Source organism: Rhamphochromis longiceps, linkage group LG4 (genome assembly GCF_057381845.1).
Source record: "Rhamphochromis longiceps isolate RC_006_pf linkage group LG4, R_longiceps_female_GT1.1, whole genome shotgun sequence".
NCBI lineage: Eukaryota > Metazoa > Chordata > Actinopteri > Cichliformes > Cichlidae > Rhamphochromis > Rhamphochromis longiceps.
Genome location: NC_140560.1, coordinates 10,116,689 through 10,141,502, shown reverse-complemented (window position 1 = coordinate 10,141,502; position 24,814 = coordinate 10,116,689). Strand labels below are relative to the sequence as shown.

Sequence of the window (24,814 nt, the reverse complement as noted above, 5' to 3'; positions counted from 1 at the left end):
CTTATAGCTCATCACCCACTATCATTAAAACTGCCGATATTGGGATCGTTGAGAGTTATAAATATCTAGGTGTGGTACTTGACCATAAACTGTGTTTTGAATCTCATGCTGATGCCACTACTAAAAAGTTCAACAAAGACTGTTCTTTTTAAGGAAAATGAGATCTTTTAACGTCTCATCTGAGATGTTGTCCTTGTTTTATAGAAGTTTTATCGAATCTGTGATGTCTTTTTGTATCGCTGCCTGGTTTGGTAACCTGACGGTGAAGAATAAGAATCTGTTGGGACTTCTGGTAAAAACTGCTAGCAAAATTTCAGGGCGCTGGCAAGATGGACTTTTGGCCATTTACAATAGAAATGTGCTTAGAAAGGCTCATTCTATTATTAATTGTGTGAACCATCCACTTCACAGTGAGTTTGAGTTGTTGCCTTCCGGCCGCCGTTTTAGAGTACCTCCGAGGAGGACTAAAAGACTCCAGGTCTCTTTTATCCCTACTGCGTCTTGTCTCCTTAATGGCAAATAATTGTCCTTGAATTTTCTATCATTATTATTGTTATTATTGTTTTATAGTATTGTTCTGTTTGTTCTTATCCTCCTGCTGCTAAACTAATTTCCCCTTGTGGGACAATAAAGAAATTGAATTGAATTGAATAATTGAGGTTCAAGTCAAAACACTATCATGCAAAGTAAAGCGAAATGTGGAGATTATAGTCGTTTCAAGACAAACTGCCACAACTGCTAAATGGCCCTGTGTAGAGTTAGCAGATATCTCATCGTGTCTTGTGATATATCCTCATGTTTATTGCATGAGCGTGTAACCGTCAATATCCTGTCTACTATGTCAAATCCAAATGGCTGGCACAAGCAGAAGAGGGCAGCTGGGGGGAGGGCAGGTAGGCAGTTTGCCTGCTTCCTGCACTTTCAGCTGATCTGTGCAGGACTGCTACAGCAAGCTCAAGATGAGTATATATCTATCTTCTTAGTTAGCGTATTATCTGTCTTGTTAAGGTTGGTTTATAATGGAGCACTGTTTAAAAAAAAAAAAAAAAAAAAAAAAAAAAAAAAAATTTCCCCCAGGGATCAATAAAGTATTCTGATAATAATGAAAGCCTCTGCTGTGTTACAGGTGCTTTACTCACCTGAGCTTGCTCTTGAGGCTGTTGACTTCACGGTTCATGGCATCAGCAGACTCTGTGGCGTCCTCCAGCTCCCTTTGAAGTTTTCTTCGGCTGGCGTTGGCTCTCTGAGCCTCCTCCTCAGCCTCCTCCAGCTGACGCTTGAGCTGCTTCATGCGAGAGTTCAACTTGTCGACCTGAAGGAGAAGAGAAAATATAAATAAATAAATACAATTAAAAACTTTTGCTTGAGCCCAGATAAAGTTAGAAGCACAAAAACGTCTCCCTTTGATGAAGGCTACAAAGCTAATGTCAAAATAGATCTGATTTCGATTTGGAGCATTACATTATTTTCAATTCATTTAAATATTTGACTTGTTGCATAATGCACAGATATTCATAGTCATCATTGTAAATACTTAGAAAAGCCACAACAGGGAGACAGAGTTTACTGTAAAGAAACTCTCACCTGGTCCTTGTACTGCTCGGTGTTGCGCCTCTCGTCGTCCACCTGCAGGATGACTTCTTTTAGTTTCTTCTCGCTGCGTCTCACAAGTTTGGTGGCAGTCTGCCTCTCCCTGAGCCACAAACATAACAGTCAGACAAAAGACACTTTTTTTTTCTAATATGGTCATCTCAGGCCCCACTAATCTGTGGATCTAACCTATTTACAAGAGATAGCCAATCAGAAGAAAGCTGGCTTAGCTGGAAGCAAGTCTGAAATAACAATTGTGTCCGTATGGTTCCGCTTCAGTGGCTTTTACCTGGTTTCTATATCCAGCTGTTCCTCCAGCTGAGCAATTTTAGCCTCCAGGGCGGCCATGTTGGCCTTGTACTTTGACTTGACCGTTCCCTCGAGCTCCTGCAGCTTCAGTTTCAGCTCCTTGTTCTGACGGTCGAGCTGGGAACGAGCCCCCTCGACACGCTGAGAGGTGCTGCGCTCTGCAGTCAGCTCCACGTTCATCTGGTCAGTCTGAATGTAAAAATTAATCAGTTATTTCCATTCTACATATTAAATGTTTAAGCATCTTTAGTCATCTGAACTTCAAATCAGAGTCTAAAAATGTTTGCATGTGTATACAAACCTGAAGCATTGCCTTCTTCAGCCTGTCGTTGACCAGCTCAGTGTTGCACTGCTCCTCCTCCAGCTCTTCCTCCAGCTGAGCAATACGAGCCTCCAGTCGCCTCCTCTCCTCTGCAACCTGAGCGCTAAAAAGAGGAAGGAGGGAGAGCAGAGATTAAATATGGCACAAGTAGAGATACTGAACACTTCTGGTCTGCTCATTTTACTGATGACTGAAGTCTTACTTCTTGGCGGCTTGGTTATTGATCTCATCCTGCAGCTCGTCTCTCTCCTGCTGGGCCTGCCTCTTTACTCGCTCTGCAGCCGCCAGCTCCTGCATAGCAATAAACAAGAAAATGCAGTGAGTTAAAGTAGATCACAGAGCAGGGGCACAGAACACAGAGGTGAATGAGTGAGTGTATGCCAACCTCCTGCATCTGGAGCATGTCAGCCTCCATGCCCTTTAGCTTCTTCTCAGTCTCCTTGCTCTGGGTGAGAATCTCATCTCTGGACAAGCGAGTGTCGTCCAGCTCCCGGATGAGATCTTTCATCTGGGCCTGAAGACAAAAACACGAGAAGAGTCAAAAAGCTGAGACCAAACCCCATGTTTCCTATTCAAAGATCAGATATAAAAAGGCAACACTCACCTGAAGTTTCTTCAACTGTTTCAGGGCCTCGTCACGGTTCTTGTTCGCCATGTCGATGGCTGCCTCAAGCTCCTTCAGGTCCAGCTCCAGCTTCTTGCGTCCAGCCACGGCAGCAGAACGCTGCTTCCTTTCATCCTCCAGCTCCATCTCCATCTCTCTCACCTGAAAGGCACGTCGATTTGATCAAAGCCAAGAAAAACTACACGTTCCTCTCCACTGATAACTTTTAAGCCCAACTTCAACTCATTTCTGACTTTATGCTACCGGGTGCTCATTCTGGTTCTTCCTGAAGTTCAACCAGCTAGCATTGAGACCTAATCAGAACGTTTTTAAGGTTGTAAGTACTTTTTCCTCCCGGAACAACTAAAAAATGCATTTTGTTATGAATTAGCAACAGCCGCCTCCTATTTACCCCCTCCTATTCCCAAACTGCCAGATTGTTGGTCTAAAACGCACTCGCTTTAGTCATGAGAATCAGAACACGCCTGCTTTCAACAATGCTGTACCTATATGTAGCAGCTAAATGTTGGATGGATGAATATTTGTACCTGTTTAACCAGTGCCCTCTTCTTCTCCTCTCCCATCTCATCGCGTCCTGCCAGGTCTCTCTCATACTGGGCTTTCATGGCCTGCATGTTGACCTCCAGGCGCAGCTTGGCGTCCTCTGTGGCCTGCAGCTCATCCTCCAGTTCCTCCAGCTGAGTCTTCATCTCCTCCAGCTGCTGCTCCATTGCACGTTTGGCCTTCTCCAACTCGTGGACCTGCATATAAGAACATTTATGATGAAAACCGAAGGATAGACAGCACTGGAGCAGAACATACCTCTACAGAGAAAAAGAAATGTTTCTTGACTTACGTTCTTGCCAACATCATCCTTGGAGGATACGAGGTCCTCCATTTCGGCCCGCAGCAGCTTGTTGTTGCGGTCCAGCTCTTCTTTCACCTCTCTCAGGGCTTCCAGCTCCCGGGTTAAAGCCAGTGTCCGGGTCTCCTTTTCTCTGGCTTCAGCTTCAGCTCTGTCACGCTCCTCTGCATAGCGACCAGAGATATTCTTCTCCTCTGCCAGCATCTACAGAAAAATCAACATGCAGCAGTGTTTTTATTTTGCTTTTCCTTCCACAAGACATTTTAATGGCTCTCTTATCTTGTGTATACTTGGCCTACCTGGTCAAACTTCTTCTGCTTCTTCTCGAGGTTGGACACGATCTGTCGGAGGTGGTCCTGGTCAACCTGCAGGTCATCCAACTCTTGCTGGAGACGCGTCTTTGTTTTATCCAACTTCTCGTAAGCGGCACATTTCTCCTCCAGGCGCTGGTTCACTCCCTCCAGGTCCCGCTGAAACTTCTTCTTTCCCTCCTCAGCACTTTCCAGAGAGCCAGCATCCTGCTCCGCCTTCTTCTTCAATTCAGCAAGCTGAGGGGGGGTAGGGATAAAGTCATGTCAGCTGTGTGATGGATTTGCGATTCAAACGACTGTGAGCTCCCACAGAAAACTAAATGCAGGTATTCTTTGCAGCAGGTTTGCGTCCTGCAATGTGAAGAAGTCGATGTTTTACCTGAGCCTGCACTGTTTGGAGCTGCCTCTCTACGTTCCTCTTGGCTTCTTCCTCCTCCTCCAGCTGTTCTTTCAGGTTGTTCTGTTCATCCTCGAGCTGGCGCAGCCGTGTGTTGACTGATAATTTCTGGCGCGTCTCTTCCTGCAGTAATTCCTGTTGAAATGACGGACAAGCAGAGTTACAGCAATGTTGTCACAGAGTCAGACGTTTATAACAGCCAATACTTTCATTTTTAAATATTTCTGCTAAAGGTTGCACTAAAAAGCTCTTCATACACTCTTCTTTTGTTAAGACTTTTAAACAACATGATTTAATGTGAAGCCAGTGTCTTCACAGTCAAGTCCGTCTGCTACAGTTCAACTTAAAAACTTCAAAGAAGACAAATACTTCATTGTTATAGTCTGGGGCTTTTTATCCCTTTAAAATAAAGACTTGTATTCATTGTACTTTCCCTACATGTCTTAAGACTGTACATATTAAGTAGAAACTAACAAACTTTAACTTTGCAGAAGATGTCTTCAGGTTTAGTCTATGCCAGTTTGCTCAAGAGTGATTATTATAAAAGAAACTAACAACAAAAGTATTAAACACTGTATTTGTTATGCATGCTTAACATCTGTGTGGCAGTGTACCTGAACGTCCTGCAGCTGGGATTCTACAGTAGAGCAGTCTTTGGCTGCCTTAATGGACTTGCCCTCCACCTCACTCAGCACGCTGTTAACATTCTCCAGTTCAGCCTGTGGACAAAAGAAAAAACAAAAACATGAACCACTGACAAGGACACACCATCACTCAACACTGAATTGTTAATCCCTGGCCTTCTATAAAAATGCAACTGCGATCATTCTGACAGCTCTCAGAAGGAATCACTATATCTGTTCTTAGCGCCTTCTAAGATTTGTACCTGCACTTTTGAGAGTTTCTCAGCCTGCTCCAGCCTCTGGCGCTCGCTCTCTGAGTGTTTGAGCTGCAGCTCCTGGACCTGGGCTTCGGCCTTCTTCCTGCGATGTTCTGACTCTCCTTTACCCTGCATCAGAGTCTGCAGCTCGATGGACAGCTCATTCCTCTCAGACTCCAGGGCCTGTTTGTTCTTCTCCACAGATGCTTTGTTCTGTAGACGGACAGTCAAACTGTAAAGGAAACTGACAAATGAGAAAAACTGAATCTGAATACCAGCTCTGAAAAATTACCCTCTTAGCCTGCTCCAGCTGCTCATTGAGCTCGTCAAAGGCCTGACTGTGTTTCTGTCTCAGGTCAGCAAGCTGCTGTTCGTGAAGTTTGCTTTCGTCATCAAGAGTCTTTTTAAGCTGGGCCACCTCGGTCTCACGTTTGCTCCTATGGAGGAAGAGGAGAGATTAGTCGACTTGTCTAAACACCACCCAACCAGATGTGTTGAGGTTTAGCTGTTATACTTGCTCCTATACTAATGTCTGTACCTGAGCTCTTGCTGAGCGGCAGTGGAGTCCAGAGTGTCCTCTAGCTCAGTCTTGAGGGCCTCCAGCTCTTCTCCCAGATCCCTGCGGTGTTTTTCTGCCTTGGCGCGGGCCTGCTTCTCCAGCTCCAAGTCCTCTTGGAGCTCGGAGAGCTGAGCTTCCAACTCACGGATCTTTTTCTGGGCCAGGTTCTTCTGTGCAGCCTCTTCCTCAATCCTTAAAGGGAGGAAGAAGTCAGGAAAAAATAATTAGTGAAGAATTCCTAAATACACTGTTCAAATTAATATTTTTTAATCTGCAGGGCAAACATCTTAAGTGTTTACACAGACCTGGCCAGAGCTGCCTGGAGCTCTTCTTCCTTCTTAGCCAGCTGGGCACGGAGCTCAGCAATCTGGGCCTGCAGCTCAGAAATCTGATCGCTTGTCTCAGTAAAGTCACTCTCCATCTTGCGTCGGTTCTTCTCCAGCTCCTGACGCTGCTTCTCCTCCCTGCGCAGACGGTCTGGCAAAAAAAAGAAAGAAAAAAGAAAAAAAAATTTAATTACAGGGATGGAGGGAAAAAAAGATGCTGTATTACACACAAGTTGCATGATGCTCTCTGCTACTTTTGGGTTTTCTTCTCACCCTCCAAGTCTGTGATCATAGCCTCATGTTTGGTCTTGAGTTTCTGCAAGCTCTTGGATTTCTCCTCCTCCTCTGCCAGGTTGGTGGTGGCCTCAGAGATCCTCTCCTCCAGCAGCTTCTTCTCCTGTGCTCACAACAATGGTGAACAATATGAAACTATTAGTTTAGTATATTATCTTCAGAACAAATTCCTACTGTGCTTGATTTACACAGCTATCGTTTCCAATTCATCCATTCTGACCTTCATTAGTTTGTTGTTGTGGTCATCTAACACCATAACATCCTCTTCTATCTTCTTCATCTTTGCTTCCATGGTGACCTTCTCTAGCTGGAGCTTCTGTCTGGCTGCTTCCTCCTCATCCAGCTGCTGCTCCAAGTCCTGTGTGCAGATAAATGACGAGTTGGAGATTTAACATGGCAATACGCCCTCCATATTAAGATTTAAATTACCATGTTTTGTTTTCCTGCTTACAGAAATATTTTGCTGCATCTTTTTCTTCTCCGTTGCCAGGTGAGAGGCACGCTCCTCCTCCTCCTCCACTCGGGCCTCCAGGTCGTGGAGGATCTCTTCCAGCTCCTGCTTCTTGGCAGCAAGACGGGCTCTCATTTCCTCAGCTTCGGCACAGAGTTCTGTTTCTGCCTGAAGCTGCTCCTGCAGGGCCATCTTCTCAGCATTCAGCTACAAGCAACGGGAAATAGGTGTTTAAGAGACAAGTTCAGAAAAAAATGTCACCTAAAAAATTCAGAGCGATGTTATCCCTCATCACTGAATTCACCGCCTATATTTAAATCCTCTAATAGACCAAAACTCTGTCTCTTTCTGTGAGTTTATCTGATCCAGTTTATTGCTGTCCACCTGAATAAGTTCAGTTTCAAGTCGACTAGCTGAGCAGTTATTTTCTGGCATGACTTTCCCCACATGAGATGCTTTGACAACATGTGTAAATTATAGCTAAAGAAATAAACCAGGGTCACTGATAGAAGCCCTGCAACAGTGCCAGAAAGTGGACGAATGTTCGAAGTTTACCTGCTGGTGTTTGTCCACCATTTCCCGGATCTGCTGCTCAGCATGAAAATGCTTCTCTTTCACCTTATTCAGCTCTTCATCCTTGGCCTGCATCTCCTCCTCCTGCCTGCTGACTTGGAGCAGAGGCTTCACCTGAGGACAAACAAATGGGAGATGTGAAGAGTAAGAAAAGCCAAAACAAGGAGGAAAATTAAAGAGGAAAAAAAACAAAAAAAAAAAACAGAACAAGTGCTATGAAGTTGCAGAGAGGACGCCGAGGCTCACCTTGGTGAAGAGCCTCCACCACTGCCAGTTCCTGAGTTTAAGATAAGCAGCGCAGTTCCTCTGGATCACCCTCATTGCAGTCAGCTGCTGCTGCCTCTTAGCAAAAGCCCTACAAGCAAACAGCAGAGTCACAACTCATATTCTCTAGAAGTGTAAAGTAACACACTTAAAGACAAGAATTACACTTTATATGTGTAATCTATATAATGACAAAAATGTTCTTACTTGCGGGCCACATAGCCTCTGCACCAGGCCTGGAAGCTGATTATGATGTCCGTGATCTTCATGTCCCTTTCCTCCTCCAGGTGAGCCAGGACTCCTGCTCGGAAGAAAACTTTGCTCTGGCCAATGCGGTAGAGGTTGGGATCCAGCTCCAGGCTTTTGATCTGTGAAGAAAGGGAATGATCAGTCACTCCGGCAGAGGAAGCAGGCATTATAAGGGTGTGATTAGAAGTTTAAAGCCTACTTACCATGAGCACACAGGCCTGCTTTCCATCCATGAAGCCCTTGGGAATAGCATTGGGGGTAAGGATTTCATACCTGAGGGAAACACAGGTGAAGAGCATATTGGGTTGTTTTTAAATAAATTAAAATGTGAAAAAAAAAAAAAAAAAAAAAAACAACCCAGTGGGAACATTTATAGTCTTACCTCTGTCTGAACTCCTGGAAGACGATGCGGTTGGGGAAGCCCTGTCTGCAGATACGGATCCCCTCAAGCACACCATTACACCTCAGCTGATCCAGAACCAGGTGGGGGTCCAGTTTACCAGCCTGAGAAGAGGAAGATTTGCTGATTAAGAGTATGCTCTATTCTGCATATTAACATCTCTTCCTTTTCCAAGAGGAAAGACATTTGAGCCCCTGTTGGTGTTTCAGCTGCAAATGAAAATATGAGAATTGGGCCGAGTCGATCTGTGACAGCTTTAACAAAAACAAAACAAAACAAAACAAAAAAAAAACCATGACAGGTAAACCTGGTCAGAGTGCAACAACTCCTGGGTTCCTGACTCAAAATAAAATGTGCTCAGTGGTGTATTCTAGTGCAGACGTAACTGACAAACTTTACAATTGAACAACCCCATCTGCTAAGCATTTTCAGAGTTTCAGTTGCAGTGGCAACATCCAGTCAGATGCCCACGTTTCTGTAGTACCTTCTTCTCGTGGTTAGGGATGATGCAGCGAACAAAGTTGGGGTTTGTGTTCCTCAGTGTGGCCATCAGTTTGGACAGCTGCTCCTTGTACAGCTGGCCCACCGTGCGGAACATCCCTTTACGAGTCTTGAAAGCGCCATGCATCTCAGACATGCCAGTCACCTTATCTAGACCCACTATGCTGTCCACTGAACGAGGGGGGAAAACAGAAAGGAGAAGACATTATGTACAAAGTCAGCATGATTTGAATATTTCACCAGGCAAACTCAAATCAAATGCACATCAAAAAGGAGAATGAATATGAGCATTGTCTCTCCACCTCCTCTTGGTAAACACAACAGGAGAGAGAAGAGGTAGTTCACAAAACCAGCACCAGTGAAACGCCACACAATCACACACAAAAGTGCATGTGGAGAGGGGAACAAATCAGGAAGGAGGCTGACAGAGGGAGTCGCACAAGGCCAGTGAAGTGTGGAAAGAACACACCCAAAATTTAAAGAACAAAACATGTATAAAGTGCAGTGAGTGGAGAGAGTTCATTACTGAAACTGACAGCTTGTTGCTTTTGAAAATGTGTGCGATGACTGATTTAAATATGTATGTGCCTGAGAAGGTGACAAACATTGGCGGTTGCAGTGGGCATGTACTTTTGTGGTGACATTAAAAAAAAACACCAAACCCATGCAGGATATACCCATTGCTGCAGTACCCATGACCAACACCAGGAGTCCCCAAACAACACTATCACACAGAGGGAGAAAAGGAGAGTTCAATGACAGAGCAACAAGTGGCAAGACCACCAGAAGATTTTGCTACTGCACACACAGCTGATTTTAGAGCAACACAAAATACACTTTTGGTTGATAAAGCTGGGAGAACGAGGGGATGAAAACATTTTTGAGAAAGAACAGGACCAAAAGGAGGAAGAAATACTAAAGAAATGAAAGAAACCTTTTTTCACCTGGATCTGAGTGCAGAATAGGAAAACGCTGATAAAAATAGGCTCTCTGACAATTATGTACCTCTGAGATGCAGTAAAAGACAAAAATGAGAAAAAGTGGGGCCACACAGGGGAAGGAATGGAAGGAAAACCACCAACGGGATTTGAGGAAAAAAATAATTTAAAAAAGGTAAAAAACAAAGGTCCACACACCAGACAGTAAGAGAGAAAAAAAAAAAAAGCACTATGAAGCAACATGATTATATTCCCATATCTTAGAGGGGCAGCGATTCCTGGGTTAAAGGCAAAAACAAGGCATCTGCCTCGACTCACCATCCTTCCAGAGCTCAGACACAAACTTGTCTGTGGACTGGTTGAGCAGTGAAGCCACATTGTCATTCAAGGGATCCATGTTCTTCAGCAGCCATTCGCCTGCCTTGTAGTCTACCTGTAGAGTGACACCAGACAGGAAGTGTCAAGTTTTTGGGTTTTTTTTTAATGATAGAAATATGTTGATGTAAACAGCATAATGAACTAAGCGATGTTTACCTTGCCAGCATAATGGATAATGCAGAAATCTGCTTCATCCTTCAGTTTCTTGGGCTTGAAGAATTTGGGATGTGTTCCCTGCTCCTGGAGCACCTTCTCCACAAAGCTCTTGTCTGTGGCCTTAGGGAACCAGCACTCCTCATCCAGCAAAGCCAGGATACCCGGGGGGCTGGCCTGGGACAGACGAGAGCACATGAGTCAAACCAACAAAGACGCTCAGAGGACCAACATAGTTACAGCAGATCAGAAAACTCACTGGCTTCTCAATGAGTTCGATACAGGGCTGCAGGTCGAGGCCAAAGTCAATGAAACTCCACTCGATGCCCTCCCTCTGGTACTCCTCTTGCTCCAGGATGAACATGGTGTGGTTGAAGAGCTGCTGCAGCTTCTCGTTGGTGTAGTTGATGCACAGCTGCTCAAATGAGTTCAGCTGGAGACATGGAGGGAAAGAAAATGCTTAAGAAATATCGTGGGGCTGCATGCTGTTACAACAGACGGCCATGAACATGAGTGCTCAGCTATCACATAGCTGATATACAATTAATATACGTTAATTATACAATTATCTGCAGCGAGTGTGGTGCTTGATGGAGAGGTAATTATATTTTTAAAAACTGCCTTGTGTGTTTACCTCGAAGATCTCAAAGCCAGCAATATCCAAGATGCCAATGAAAGAGGCTCCCTGTCTCTTGGTCTTGTCGAGTGCTTTGTTGATCCTCATGACGAGCCAGCGGAACATCCTCTCATATGTGGCCTTAGCGAGGGCTTCCACGGCAAACTCTGCTTGCTCCTGAGTCTGAGCCTTCTGGACATAGTCTCGACCCACCTTGATTCTGGGTGACAGGATGGCCCTGGTGAAGTCTGTGACATTCATGCCCATGAGGTGGCATACCTTCTGGGCAGCTATTGAGAAAACGAGGGAAAGAGAATGAGTAGTGCAGGATGGAAGAGTGACATTTTAAAATTAATGTGCAGAGTGCTCGCTTACCTGTGTTATCAGGCATGGAGGCTTGGTCTGTATGACGCTCCTTCTTAAAGCTCATGTTTCCAAGCTGCAGAACAGATGCCACCACCTTCAACAGACCTGCACACGGAAAACAGCAAAATTAATTAACATGGCAAGAGTTACATTAAGCTGGTAATACATAGAGACACACATGCACAGAAACAAAAGCTGTCGTCTTACCAATTTGCTCATCCTCTGGAATACCCATGATCCTGAAGGCGTCCATGGTCTCTGTGAACAGATCCTTGTCCTGCTGGCCCGGAATTGTGACGTTCCCATTGGAAAGAAAACGGTAGTTGTTGTAATTTTCCAGGAGGAGATCACCTGAAATCAAACAGCAAAGGAAAAGTTAAAAAAAAAAAACAAAAAAAACATCAAGTCACCAAATGCTTGAGGAAACTGCACCATCTTTAAACAGAGATTTTTGTTTAATGTGCTGCTTACTGCGCAATTTGTCTCCAGCCCCTGTGAGCAAGTAGTAGAAGATGTGAAAGGTCCTCTCTTCTTTGGCCTGGCGAATGGCACGAGATTTCTCCAACAAGTCTAGAGGTCGGTGTGTCAAGGACAACTTCTGATACTACCACAGAAAAGCTCTTGAACATGTTTAAGACTTCTTTAGTAATAATAACATAAAAGGCAACAACCTGACAGCATTAAGGATACAAGTTTCAATATTGGCACCAACGATGTAACCATTGACATCAAAATTGATTCTGATGAATTTTCCCTGGTGGTGTGGAGGAAAAAATGTTTAAGTGAAAGTGGTATTTAGAAGAAATCATAAACAAAGGCTGTAGCAGTTAATTCTTACGAATCTGGAGGAATTGTCATTTTTGACAGTCTTGGCATTTCCAAAGGCTTCTAGAATGGGGTTAGCCTGCAGCAGCTGCTTCTCCAGCTCCCCCTAGTGGAAAGGAACAGAATTGCAATGCAAAACATAAGACGCAGGTACATCCATACAGGTAATTTCTCAGCCATGGATTCATATCCAACAAGACCATAAATCATTAAAATTAACCTCTTAAGCCCCAACGCCTAATCAATCTCCTGCCTTTTGCCCCCGTATCTGGGGTCGTTGGGGCTTAAGAGGTTAATCTGTGTATTGTGAGGGCTTCACATGCTAATCTGACATTTACTATAAAGTTACTTATGATTACAAAAAAGCAGAGGCGGGCGTTTTGCATATACCCATAATATACTTACATCTGAGACGGCAACATAAAGAACAAGACATTTAAACAAAAAGCGATAAGATTGATACCACATACACACATATACATACACCAGCAGCACACATCACACCCAAGCATTTTATCCCAACACGCAACGACATGTTAGCGTTTAAACTGACAAAGACCCCAAAACCCTGAGACTGTCAATAACCCGTCACCTGTTATTCAAAGCAGAGGAGTCCAGTGAACCGCAAGCACAAAACAAGTTGTCGTTTCTATTTCAGTACTTTAATAACTCTTTCCTTCAAAAAAAAAACCCCACATATACACCATGCTTAATGCAGAATTTAACCTTTGAATTTTAAGTCAATCTTAACCAGTTCTCATATTATATCACTGTCAGTTAGCTTTTTATGAAAGCAAATGGTGTCCCCCAGCCAAATGAGTACAACTTCCTCAAGTGCATGTTAGGTCATTACACAACATGTATGCAGCTTAGGATATCTGTCCAAGCAAAAAAAAAAAAAAAAGAAAAAAGAAAGAAAAAAAAAAAAAAAAAAAAAGCGACTTTGGAATCATCGGCACATACAAAGTAGCAACAAAACCTGTGAAAAGTTCAACCAGACAAATGTAAATACATCCATCATAGCAAAAGTAGCTCAAGCAAAGACCCCACCCTCTTTATCCTGCCATTGTCTGGCTGAATTTTTCACAGGAACACATACGGCTGCCGCTGAGCTGCAAACAAACTTCCTCCATACTTCCTATTGGCTGGCAAGACACGTAACCCCTGCCCTTGATACAAAGTGACTCCCATAATAGTGCGGTCCAGCGAGGGGGGAGAGAGAAGAGGATGGGCGTGGTAGAAGGAGGACTGTGATGACAGAAGCAGGTGGGGAGGAAGAGTGAATGAAGGGGGAGGGTTAACTCACATGTGACAGGACCAAGTTGTTCTGTTGATGGGAGAGAGAAATACAACAACCTCAAAAAGGGACGATAGATGTGGTTTTCAGTAAACCCCTGTGGGTGGGTTTTAGCAGCATCTATCGCAGCGCTGACAGGCCAGATAACAGTAGTGTGACGTAATGCTTGACTGCTTGGCAGAGTTTTATTTCTACTGACAAGTTGCAGTAAAAAGTGAAGTAAACCCAAACACATAGTAGATTAAGTTAGGTCTCTGGTCTATATGAAGTGTGACAGGAGGGCCTGAATGTACACTACTGTTTTCTGTGCCTGCAGGGTCGTTATTTTCATTGCCACACATTTTTCCTTGATGGTCTTTCTGTGCAGCTTTACCAACAGCAATTTTGCTCTGTTTCCTGTAGAAAATGAGCGGCTTGAAGGCAACAATGTAATGATTGATTCACAATCAGATAGTGTGCATACTAATTACAGTTAAAATGAAAATAAGTAGATCCAGGGTGCACGGAGGAAAAGGATGATTACTTGAATTTACAGGAGTAAAACAGCTGGGAGTGAAGTGAGATGAATGAATGTGATAAACAATGGAGGTCTGAAGGTTCGAATGCAAGTATCAGCTGCAAGACTGACCTGATCTTTTTTGGTCTTGTGAGAGGAGGCGATGTGAGCGAGATACTGGATGACCTTCTTCGTGTTCTCTGTCTTACCAGCACCAGACTCGCCTCTACAGACACAAACAGGAGAAAATAAAATAGTCAGTGGACTGATTCAACACTGAGAGGACATCTTCTGTAATGTGACCACTGTTGATGTGTTCATCATCTATAACTTACGTGCACAGGATGGACTGGTCTTCACGATCTGCACAAAAAAAAAAAAAGAAAAAAAGAAAAAAGAATTGAATATGTACCCACTGAACAACAATTCTGCATATACAAAATGAACATAAGCTATCGTTACAGTGCAAGACGTTTTTTGTCTATACGACAGGAAGTTCATTGACCACAGAGAGGAAATGAATATCCTGCTTCCTGCGACAGTGAAGACGTGCTTGGGTCTAAGTAACCTTTTTTAATTACTGCAGCGCCTCCTCAAATGAAGAGCATTGAAGGGACAGAGTGTAGCTTGGGTGGACTGAACAACAATATGCACAACAGTGGCCTTAATGTCCAGCTGCTGTGGTGCATGCAGGAGTAATTAAAACATACAATACAATTGCTATGCAGGAAACACCGAGAACTGTCTCGATGGTAATTCACAGAGTCGCAAAAAAACACTGCATAATTATGTGACACGGCAGTAGTAAGAGGGGGGGGCGGCACAGGAAATCTGCACTAGCAGAGTTTTGTCAGGAAATTTGCTCAACATAATGGCTGTAAGCTACTGTACAGGCTCAAACATGGTGTAAATTCATAAATGTTGAAAATTTATTTTATATCCCATGTGTATATTTCCAATGAGTGAGCAACAAATTTTATTAGCTTGAGCTGAGAGATTCTGATGGCACAAGCTGGAAAAGTGTAATTCTCAGAGGGTCTCAAACAACATTCTGCAACCAGTGGTCCCCTGGGTCTTCCATGCAGAGCCAAAATACAGAGTACTCTTATACCCTGCATTCATTGTTTAAAAGAAGTAATGACACAAACAATCAGCCAGTGTTGATCAAAGCTGTGCCACTCAGAACACCAGTTTCACAATGTTATGTCTGGGAATGTTAGACAGGAACTGTATTTTTTGGTGTGGAAATGTTCGAGAATTTCAAACATTTAACAGCAAACGAAATATATTTTCATGATAGCACGTCGCCACCACTTCCTTTTCTTTAAATGCCGTCATACAATTCTCATCTCGACAGGCAGCTGGGACCGTGTCTTACCCTGCATCATGCTTCTGTAAGCCGTGTCAGTGATGGCGTAGATGTGGGGTGGCATTTCATGCCTCTTTTTGCCCTTGTACATGTCAACGATCTCCTCTGAGTAGATGGGCAGGTTCTTGTAGGGGTTTATGACGACACAGAAGAGGCCAGAGTATGTCTGCAAAGTGGATGAGAATTAAACAATTAAAGAAGCGCTCTTCGCCTGAACTGGAGAAAGAAACCTGTGAAACAGACTGGATGTGTTTATGTGATCAGAGATTTGCATCCCTCCGCATTACTGAATTAATATAAATGGCCAGTTCGCATTAAAGGAAAGGGCTTCCGCAGCTTCTCGATAACAAGGACTTCCCATCTTCAGTTTAAAATTCTCATGAACTCTTATTTGTAATCCTCCTGTGTTATGGAATATTAACCCCACCCTGCTGCAAGTTTAAACTGATGACTGATCTTGGCATTATAAAAAGTACAGCTATTTGACAAGCCAGCCAAGTCATATACACAAAAAAAACAATGTTTTCTCAGAGTCAGACATTAAAATTCCCTGTTTATTCATTTCTATAAAACTAATAAGTCATGTATCTTGTATATCTGGACTCATCTCTCCTCATAGCATAACAAATAAAGTTGTTTTTTTTTTTTGTCTTGTTTTTAAATATTTCGCATTCCTGAGCTGCCCTCCCAATTTCTTTGTACCAGGCATCTCTCCCTCTGTTGTACACCCGCGTTCCCCTGGGAGATGGTCAATTTCATGACTACAGAGCCTGGAGCCACTCAAACCGACCGTAGCCTGGGTCTCTGGAGGGAGGGGTACAACGGGCTGTGTTGATATGACCGGGTCACACATCACAGAGTCAAAGAGGCCAAAAATCACTCCCAGCCCAGATGGAGTAAATAACATTCATTATGGGGGCAGCAAGAGCAGTTACAACATAATTTACATTCCATGTTCATCTCTGCCAAAACTGTTTTTCATATCTCTCACACTCCCAACTGTATTGTTCCCTACAGCTTCCTGTTTACAAGACTCCGAAACACACACACACGGATCAAACAAGAGAGACAAAGTGGGACAACACTGAGGGAGAAGACTGCTGAAGTACCACTAGTATGTTAAAAGACTGTTCACATTCTTTATAAGAAGAGCCGGTGTGTATGATTTGTCATTGCACTGGAGCTTAACAAGATAATTAGGAGGTTAGACAGGGTTCAAGAGTAGATTGTTTTCTATAAGCCAGTGGGGAACAGCTATGCTCTTCCTTTTTCCTGTCATTTGTTTTCTATAACAATAGCAACCTGGTTAACGTTTGACATGATGAGGCAAGTCTATGAGGAAGTAATCCCCACGAGCTAAAAGCAAAGTTTTCAGAGGGTTTCTTTTTGTGGTTTTTCTCCTGCTCTTGGGTCTGTATGATGTCAGTGACAGCAGCCATCCCTAATATGGTCATCTCATGCACACAGCTCTGGCTGTGGGCGCAAAAGCCACACCCAACTGCTGATCAGACCTTTTGTTTATGAGGGTAAGCCAATCAAAACAAAGCTTGTTTTTTTCTTCAAAGGAAGAAGAGCTGAAACAGCTCGCTTCAGGCAGGATGAGGTCAGGCGCTGCACCAAAGCCCAGTGTAATAAACTATTCTGAACTGTGAGTCATAAGTCCGAGAATTAAAACAGTTTGATGTGAGCATAATGGGTCCACAGTCAAATAGTGAACATAATGATTGCAAAATGTATTTTCTTTATTAGAAAATAAGCACATTAGTGCATCATTTAATTGAATGTCATTTTCAATTGCAGCTTAAGCCTTGAATCTTGCAAAGCTACTATAATAGGATCCAAGATTAATGATATGTGGGTGAATATAAATAGAAATCACATCTAGTATATTATTGTGATGTTAGATTTCAGCAGACAGAATGAACAGAGCAACAGAAGGTCAGTGCTCCATACTTACATATATAAGACCAGAGTAATATCTCTCTTTCAGGTTATGCAGCACGGATGCCTCATTCAGACACGTGAGCTCGGCCATGTCCTCGACCTTGCTGAACTTCGGGGGGTTCATCTTCTGGATGTCATCCTTGTTCACTCGGATCTTCTTTCCAGAGTCTGCCAGCTCCACAACGCACTCGTCGCCGTGCTCCTCCTTGATGGAGCCGGCCTCGAACCCCAGGCGCTCTGAGGGCACCCATACCAGCTTCTTGGAAGCCCAGTCAGCTTGTGCCAGTGGGTTGTTGACCACATTACGGTCCACGTACAGAAACTTGTCTGCATCCGACATGGTTGCTGTTTTACAGAGAGAAAAAGAAACATTGCTTGTTGTTAGCGGTGCAGGGAGATTAGTGTCACACTAAAATCTAATGAGCAGTTTCACATCTTCAAAGAAAACTATTACATGTAATTTCCTGTTTAACTCCTTCTCTATTTGGTATCCATCTGTCTACACGTGTAATCTCTGAGGAATGCACAGGTCACCACTAATATACAAGAGCAATACGGCTCTGCGTTGACATAAAGGAAACAGTTCAAACAAGGCTCTGTTACTCCGAGGCTAAACGCTGTGAATACCTAATCAAATTTTGAGTGGCAGGGAAGAAACATGTGTCCGGATCACAGAGACAGCAGTACCAACAGGGGGGGCCTGCAGTTTGGCTAACTGCTCCAGTACAGTCTTTTACTGGCTGGTCATGGTGCTCGTTTGATTTTAGAGATAAACTGGTTGATGAATTATAGCGCTTATCAAGAGGTTGCAGGAACTAACGGAAAAGTCCCTTTTCACATTTCTGCTCGATTGTTTTGGTTTATTATTTAGAGTAAGTTGAAATGTTTGTGTGGTGCCACCCACATACATGTCATTCGTACTTTCCCCTTTCCAATAGACACTAGGGCTGGGCGATATATCGAGTTTTTTAAAAATATCGATATATTTTCATACGCGATATAAGATGTGACAATATCGTTTATATCGATATAGTCTATGTTACGTTATAATTATACTTGTGGAGCCGCAGGTTTGCCTCTCTTTCGTCCACTTTTGTCTCTACGCTGCGTTACTCGGCCTCGCCTCTCCTTCACTGAACACAACTCCCCCTCCCCCATAGCTTCACCTGACAATGACAAGGCAATGACAAGATGAAAGCGGAAAATCTCCGTTAGCGAGTTACCGCGGATGGCCCCGTGCGTGGGGCTGGACGGCGTCAACGTGTTAGCGAGCTAACCGCGCTAACGACATGCAGCCCGGAGGGGCTGCACGGCCTAAAATCCTTTCATTTTCTCAAAACTCGACAGTGCGCCTTATGTATGAATTCTGGTTGTGCTTACTGACCACGAACCGATTTTATGTGGTACACAGCGCTCAGCAATCTGTCAAAAAATGTTTTAATATGACTTTGCTAAGCTACGGAGCTGCACGGCTTGATGTCGGAGGATTACGGCTACCGGGGAGGAGCCTCGCGGAGTGATACGTACTGTGTGTGTATAAGGACCACAAATGGCACCTGTTCAGAGACGTGGTGCAGCTGTGAAATCTGTCTCTTTGTTATTATGCTCAGCGTCTATTAGTTTACATTTTGACTGCACAATTGTGAGCTTTTTGTTATGCACAAAAACAACATTTTCTTTTATTTATGGACCATGATTATTTAATAAATGCTGATAATTTATTTTTGAGTAATTTCTTCATGTACATCTATGCTGTATGTAAATAAAAGTGCCCGTGTGACATCTGGGACACAGTGTGACTAAGAACTCTCTTTTTGTTCTTAACTTATGGCTTTAAAAAAATAAATAAATAAATAAATAAATAAATAAATAAATCGAGATATATATCTTATATCGCCATCCAGCTAAAAAAATATCGAGATATGAATTTTGGGTCATATCGCCCAGCCCTAATAGACACCGAGTAGTCACCTTGAGGCCCATCCAAAAACGCCTCCTCTCTCACTAATGCGTTGCAAAACTATCAAGTAGGAGGAGAACTACCAAGTTTGATAAAACTCATGAATTATAAATGAATACAAAACAAATGAGATTCACACTGAATGTTGCAGTTCACACTACACACAAGTGCATACAGATAAACATCAGATCTAATCATATAGATTGAAATCACTGCTCAGCCTAGTCTATACACGCTTATAAATAACAGCTTGCTGACAGGGAGTGCTGTGGTTTAACCCATATGGAAAGTGACTAGACTAGTACAACCAGTAAGGCAAGCAAAAAAAAAAAAAAAAAAAAAAAAAAAAAAAAAGCACGAGCAGGCTACAGCCAAACCGCCCAAACAGTCAGTGCAGAGACGCTGTGAGCAATTAACCGAACGTCGTTTTCCTTCACCGACACCAGTACCCCCAGCCTTTACTATCTAAATGATCATTCCAGCACAGCGGGAGACCCACACCAATTTTCCCAGCATCACCAGGGTTCTTGGTCTTTTCTAGTGTTCCCTCACCTCTAAGGGTAACCAAGCACACAGACAGTTTGCATTTGCTTGGTCACTCATATGCAAACATCAAGAAAAACACAGGTAGTCATGACTGTATCTAAATGAATATATAGAGGTAGTCAAGTGTTTGATGAGAGCAATTTCACACTGCAGGTCCAGTGGGACAAGGTTCAAATTACTCATGCTCAGCATAGTAAAATGCTGCTTGTACACACCACTGATTTACAAGTCTTACATTTCCAGAGCCGTTCAACAGCAGTGTAACTTCACAGCTCACACATTTCCCCCTAAAGCCCCAAATTTAGAGATGCAGTGAATTTGTGTATAGTTGCTCTTGCTTTACAACAGCGGAGACTCTCAGCCAGAGGGACACAACCTTTAAACTCTGAAGCATTCATAAATTGTTCTCAATGTGACAGACTCTGGAGGACCTAAACCAAAAAACTACTAAGATACTAAAGTGCTGCTTGTTCCAGCACATTAACCCTGAGCTCTGAGAAAGAAAGCAGAGGCATTCTTCTCATGACCCCTGCGGCTTCATGTCCTCCATCAACACTCTGTCAGACTAAGCCACAGCTGACGTCCATCACTGTGCACCACGCCCACTAGCTCATCTGTGGTCTACAGACCCCATCCTCTAATAGAACGTGGGGCAAATTTGTCCTGCTTTCTCTCTCAGTTGGCCACAAGCTTCCTCCTCTGCCTTCAGACTCCCTGTGCACAATCCTAACACCAGCACCCACCCTTCCCCTTTTGTTTTCCAGTCTTTTCAGGGTCACATTCCTCCCATACTCACTCTTTATCAGGGAGAGACAGCATCTAAAAGCATTCCACAAATTTCTGTCCTATATACCTCTCCCCTTACATCTTCCTCAAACCCATTTTCTATGGCTTCTTCCTGTCACATTAGCATGTCAAGTGTGCCTTTAGGGGTTTCACAAACATTGCTCCATACTTTTGAGAGCTCTTCATTCCTTGTAGTGCATCTCTGACAGTGCTCCCATAGTCTTTAAAATTCTTTTGGCCATTACTTGCCCCTCTACATTCAGATCACTTGGCCCCGTGCAGAGTTTGTATACGAGCCATAACTGATTATAATCCCTGCAGCTTTGTTGTCTGGCAAAAACAAGAAGTGAAACAGAACACACCCAGCACTCTGGTTTGTTTTAGCTTGCTATGATTCAAAGGTACAGGGAGACATGTTTGCCAGGCCACTATAAAAAGTATCAAATAATCTTAACAAATACACACACCATCTGTTGCTGCAGTCACGTTGCTTAAGGATCAAATACTTGCTAGTTTATTCATTTTAAATTAATGTTAACCAGAAGTCTTTCATACGAAACTGCAGTTTAGACATTTAATGTATGGAAACTGCTGCAAGCAGTTGTTTTTCTTACCAATTAATCCACAGATTCTTTTTCTATTTGTTCATTCCCACTTAAATTATGTCTGACTTACTCAAAATGTTTTTGTCCTAACCACATAAAGTCAGTTTACCGTCACCTATAAAAGAAAGAATCAGCCAAGCAGTAAAAGAGGACTAAAGTCCAATCTAACAATGACGTCTGCCATAGTCCGACTCACATGCCTGACACAGATAACTGTGACATACTTCAAACTAGCTCTCCAGAGAGCAATGAGGTCTAAAATTACTCCCAGTAGCTATTCTAGCTTGGCAAGGCCTGTTCTATATAGAAGGTAGAAGACGAGGGATAAAGAACAGCCAATTTTAGACCTTCGCTTTTCCCCGTAGAGCTTAACAGTTACAGTAAGTCTTGGATGTTGATTTGACATTGAGATAAAACACTGTGCATTAAAGCTCATGAAACCCACCCCCTGCTTGAGGATCACAATTCCTGTTCTTGAAGCCCTGTTGCCAATGCATCCATAATCCTATAAGAATCAAGCGTTCTCTGAATCCCTGTCTGTGGAGTGACACTTGGCTGCAAAAACACCATCTATTCTGCTTAGCCTGACTTCAACTCATCTAGATTTTCATAACACAGATTACTTATTAAGTGATTACATGGTGGCAGACACTTGGACAGTCATCCTGAAACCAGCACGGCACAGTTTTATGGGCAATGACTGAAAACCCATTCAAAAAATATATTTAAATAAAAAAATAATCAGAGTTAGTTAGCTCTACCCCATTAGACAATCTGATTGAAAGAGGAAGAGGAACCAAAAGACAACATGAGGATGAGAACAAAGGCCGGTGTGCAAACCTACATCACAGAGCAGTGTGGTTCCAAACAGAGGAAGCAATGCAGGAGCCAGGACATTTAGAAAGAAGTGCAGGAGGAACGAGGAAAGGAAAAGGGAAACATAACGTTTAGAAAGAAGGTGAACTCAAGACCTTTAAAGCTGAGACCCTCGATTCATCAGTTTTAAAAAAACAAAAACAAACAACACCCGTCTTTCTTTTCCACCTCACCAAGTTACAGTTTAAAAAAAACAGTTTAAAAAAAAAAAAAAAAAAAAACTGGAGTCGTGACAACCTCCGCCACAGCTTGACCATGTAAAGTCAAACCCTCCTGTTCCAGCTGAAAGGAACCCATAAAACCAGCTGTGCTGAGCTGACATTGCTGCCTTTCTATTAATAATCCTGCCAAAGTCAATAACACTGTACTCCCACCAACAGCATCTCATCACAGCATCCCACTAACATAAGCTGAGCCAAGCCTGCTCGTCCTCAGTTGCCTTTCTCATGCTGTGGACATTGTTTTAACCCGTTGACACCCTTCATCCGTTTATGTTCCTCATTCCAACAAATACTACTTTGTCTATTTTTACTGCATCAATGCCTCCTCTGTCATAGCTTTACTGCATTCGACCCCCTCACAGTTTGAGCTGATCACTGCGAGTCTGCCCTCTCATGACATGAGTGTGTGCCAGACAGGAGCCGCTAAGGTACTGAGCCAGTCAGTCAAAATTCATTATGGGCTTACACGTCAACTCTCTCTACTTCCTTCACCCTCCTCCTCTGAAAGTGGCACAAGGGTGGGGCAAGGAGAAGGGAGGGGAGGAGGAAAGAGGAAATGACAAGCTGAGAAAACTATTTTGCCATTTGAGGAACTTGTTGTGTGCGAGTCTTTCGAGGAGAAGAAAGGTGGCGCTTTTCTTGAGCCCATGCTGAGCAGATCTGAGGACTGAGGAGTAAATTAAGCCCTGGCTGGAAAAATAACCACACTGCATGACAGACCTACATCACTTTCCACATTACTTTTCACATTCCTGCCCCAACCAGGATCAAATTTCACTGCACTGTAAGCTAGCCACTGCCATCTACCACTTGCAGCTAGGGGCCCCTACAACATCATATGAACTCAGACTTTAGTCTGACCCCCCACAACCTTTTCAGATGAGCTAGTGAACTTCTTCACCAACACCACAGTCATGTTTAAGTGTGTTCATCTGAATTAGATTTGACTGATAGCAAAATAGTGGATGTAACAATTGAACTATGAGTGTTTGGGTATACCTGCCTTCATAAATTTAGTGCCAAGCAGGCCCTTTTAAACCATACACTATATGCAGAGGCACACGCAGCCACCATTATGTCACCTACTGGTTATGAGGTTCTGTTGTGAAGATCTTGCTTGTGCATTTTGGCCATCAATTTTTTAATATCATTATTTTTAAACTAGAAATGAAGAACGAGAGGTGATTTTTTGTGGAATCCCCATGCAATAGCTTTCTCAGACTTCTAAAGTAATGCATTTGTTTTCACAGACAGAAGTCAGGCCCTTTTGAGCATTAGCACAAGAGTACAGATTTAATGCACTTGCACAGTGACTTCACTTTTCAGCAGATGGACTGTATACCGAAGATGGACATACTTTTCTACTGGTCAGCAAAGAGGCAACTCCTTTGGTTAAAGTAGAAAGTAGTATAAGTTTTCTTTTTAGTTTCTGAATGGACGACACCAACAGAGCATAAAAATATAAAGAAGTGTATGCTTGACATGGCTTACATGTGTAGGTAGACAGATAAGCTACTATTGTCTCTCAGTTTCTTAGTCAGATCCACTCAATCGTGCACATTTTAAAACACCAAGACGGTAAAGTCGCAACACTACAAGGCTTACTAACCAAAAGGTGCGATCACACTGCAAAGTTCATCGTTAATATTACAGTCTGAGCTCAACAACTACAAATCATTCTAGCTGACCTTTTCAAGCACTTCTTTTACTTTAAGTTAACTCTCTTGCACTTGATCACAACACAAGTTTTTACCGTGGAGACAGTGCATATTTAAAAAAAAAAAAAAAAAAAAAAAAAAAAAAAAAAAAGAATTGGAGAGGGAACATGATCTTTCCACATACTGCCTCAAGTCAAGCATTTCAATGTTACTTTTAAGTCATCAGTTTCCAATACATCAATTTCACCTCCACCCAATCCAAGCAATAGTTAAGATTAAATGTTGATTTAAAATGATAGACCATTTGAAATAGGTCATCCGCCTGACAACTGCAACAGTTTCAGGGTCACAGAACAAATTTCACAGTTATCTTTGAAACAACCACCCTGTTACACCACAGCCCAAACGACTGGTTACTTCGCCTGCCCTTTTAGAAAAACACTCCAACCGTATTGACTATGTGATAGCTCACAGATCGTTACGTAAGCCTTTTAATAGACAGTGAAAGAATGCAGAAGGGAGTTAAGATACACATTTCTGTTTGTCAGCAGCAATCTTTCTTAGGAGGAAAGCTGCACTGGAACAGCTACGCATTAGATTTCTGACAGACACAGTGAAGGAAATCTGCTACTTTTATAGTTTCACTTTTCGTATGTTCTTATACATTTAATTCTACCAGCAGAAAGCCTCCATCTGCTGCTTCTACTTTGTGGATTGCCATGCGGTTTGTCTCAGCCTTATCACTTGTTATCGCTACTTAGGTCACTCCCTTTGAGAGATTCAGACAATACAAAGCTGTCTTCTTTTTAAAAGAAAAAAAAAATCATCTCATAAAAAGACACATTAACAGTCTTTGGAGAACCACATGACAGTCTGACAACCTGG

At 42.9% G+C, this 24,814-nt stretch overlaps 1 protein-coding gene across 2 annotated transcripts in view; it reads right to left on the bottom strand.

The window, feature by feature from the left end:
• The window catches only part of LOC146671025 (myosin-9-like), a 31,328-nt gene that overhangs the window by 2,103 nt on the left and 4,411 nt on the right, over window positions 1–24,814 (bottom strand). The window contains exons 2-40 of one of the 2 annotated variants that reach the window (XM_085403186.1): window positions 17,291–17,622; window positions 15,343–15,499; window positions 14,300–14,327; window positions 14,097–14,190; window positions 13,478–13,498; window positions 12,185–12,277; window positions 12,037–12,100; window positions 11,818–11,916; window positions 11,554–11,697; window positions 11,356–11,451; window positions 10,999–11,270; window positions 10,624–10,797; window positions 10,368–10,541; window positions 10,152–10,266; window positions 8,879–9,066; window positions 8,377–8,498; window positions 8,198–8,267; window positions 7,953–8,113; window positions 7,728–7,836; window positions 7,464–7,595; window positions 6,909–7,115; window positions 6,678–6,815; window positions 6,437–6,560; window positions 6,143–6,314; window positions 5,817–6,029; window positions 5,571–5,715; window positions 5,285–5,491; window positions 5,013–5,117; window positions 4,381–4,533; window positions 3,990–4,238; window positions 3,682–3,894; window positions 3,374–3,586; window positions 2,826–2,987; window positions 2,607–2,735; window positions 2,424–2,512; window positions 2,201–2,324; window positions 1,880–2,088; window positions 1,585–1,693; window positions 1,140–1,312 (exon numbers count right to left, since the gene is read on the bottom strand). In XM_085403186.1, coding sequence (XP_085259312.1) covers window positions 1,140–1,312; window positions 1,585–1,693; window positions 1,880–2,088; window positions 2,201–2,324; window positions 2,424–2,512; window positions 2,607–2,735; window positions 2,826–2,987; window positions 3,374–3,586; window positions 3,682–3,894; window positions 3,990–4,238; window positions 4,381–4,533; window positions 5,013–5,117; window positions 5,285–5,491; window positions 5,571–5,715; window positions 5,817–6,029; window positions 6,143–6,314; window positions 6,437–6,560; window positions 6,678–6,815; window positions 6,909–7,115; window positions 7,464–7,595; window positions 7,728–7,836; window positions 7,953–8,113; window positions 8,198–8,267; window positions 8,377–8,498; window positions 8,879–9,066; window positions 10,152–10,266; window positions 10,368–10,541; window positions 10,624–10,797; window positions 10,999–11,270; window positions 11,356–11,451; window positions 11,554–11,697; window positions 11,818–11,916; window positions 12,037–12,100; window positions 12,185–12,277; window positions 13,478–13,498; window positions 14,097–14,190; window positions 14,300–14,327; window positions 15,343–15,499; window positions 17,291–17,617 — 5,774 coding nt within the window. In that variant the 5' untranslated portion in view covers window positions 17,618–17,622. The remainder of the gene's footprint in view (window positions 1–1,139; window positions 1,313–1,584; window positions 1,694–1,879; window positions 2,089–2,200; window positions 2,325–2,423; window positions 2,513–2,606; window positions 2,736–2,825; window positions 2,988–3,373; window positions 3,587–3,681; window positions 3,895–3,989; window positions 4,239–4,380; window positions 4,534–5,012; window positions 5,118–5,284; window positions 5,492–5,570; window positions 5,716–5,816; window positions 6,030–6,142; window positions 6,315–6,436; window positions 6,561–6,677; window positions 6,816–6,908; window positions 7,116–7,463; window positions 7,596–7,727; window positions 7,837–7,952; window positions 8,114–8,197; window positions 8,268–8,376; window positions 8,499–8,878; window positions 9,067–10,151; window positions 10,267–10,367; window positions 10,542–10,623; window positions 10,798–10,998; window positions 11,271–11,355; window positions 11,452–11,553; window positions 11,698–11,817; window positions 11,917–12,036; window positions 12,101–12,184; window positions 12,278–13,477; window positions 13,499–14,096; window positions 14,191–14,299; window positions 14,328–15,342; window positions 15,500–17,290; window positions 17,623–24,814) is intronic. The other variant, XM_085403187.1, reaches the window with a different exon arrangement.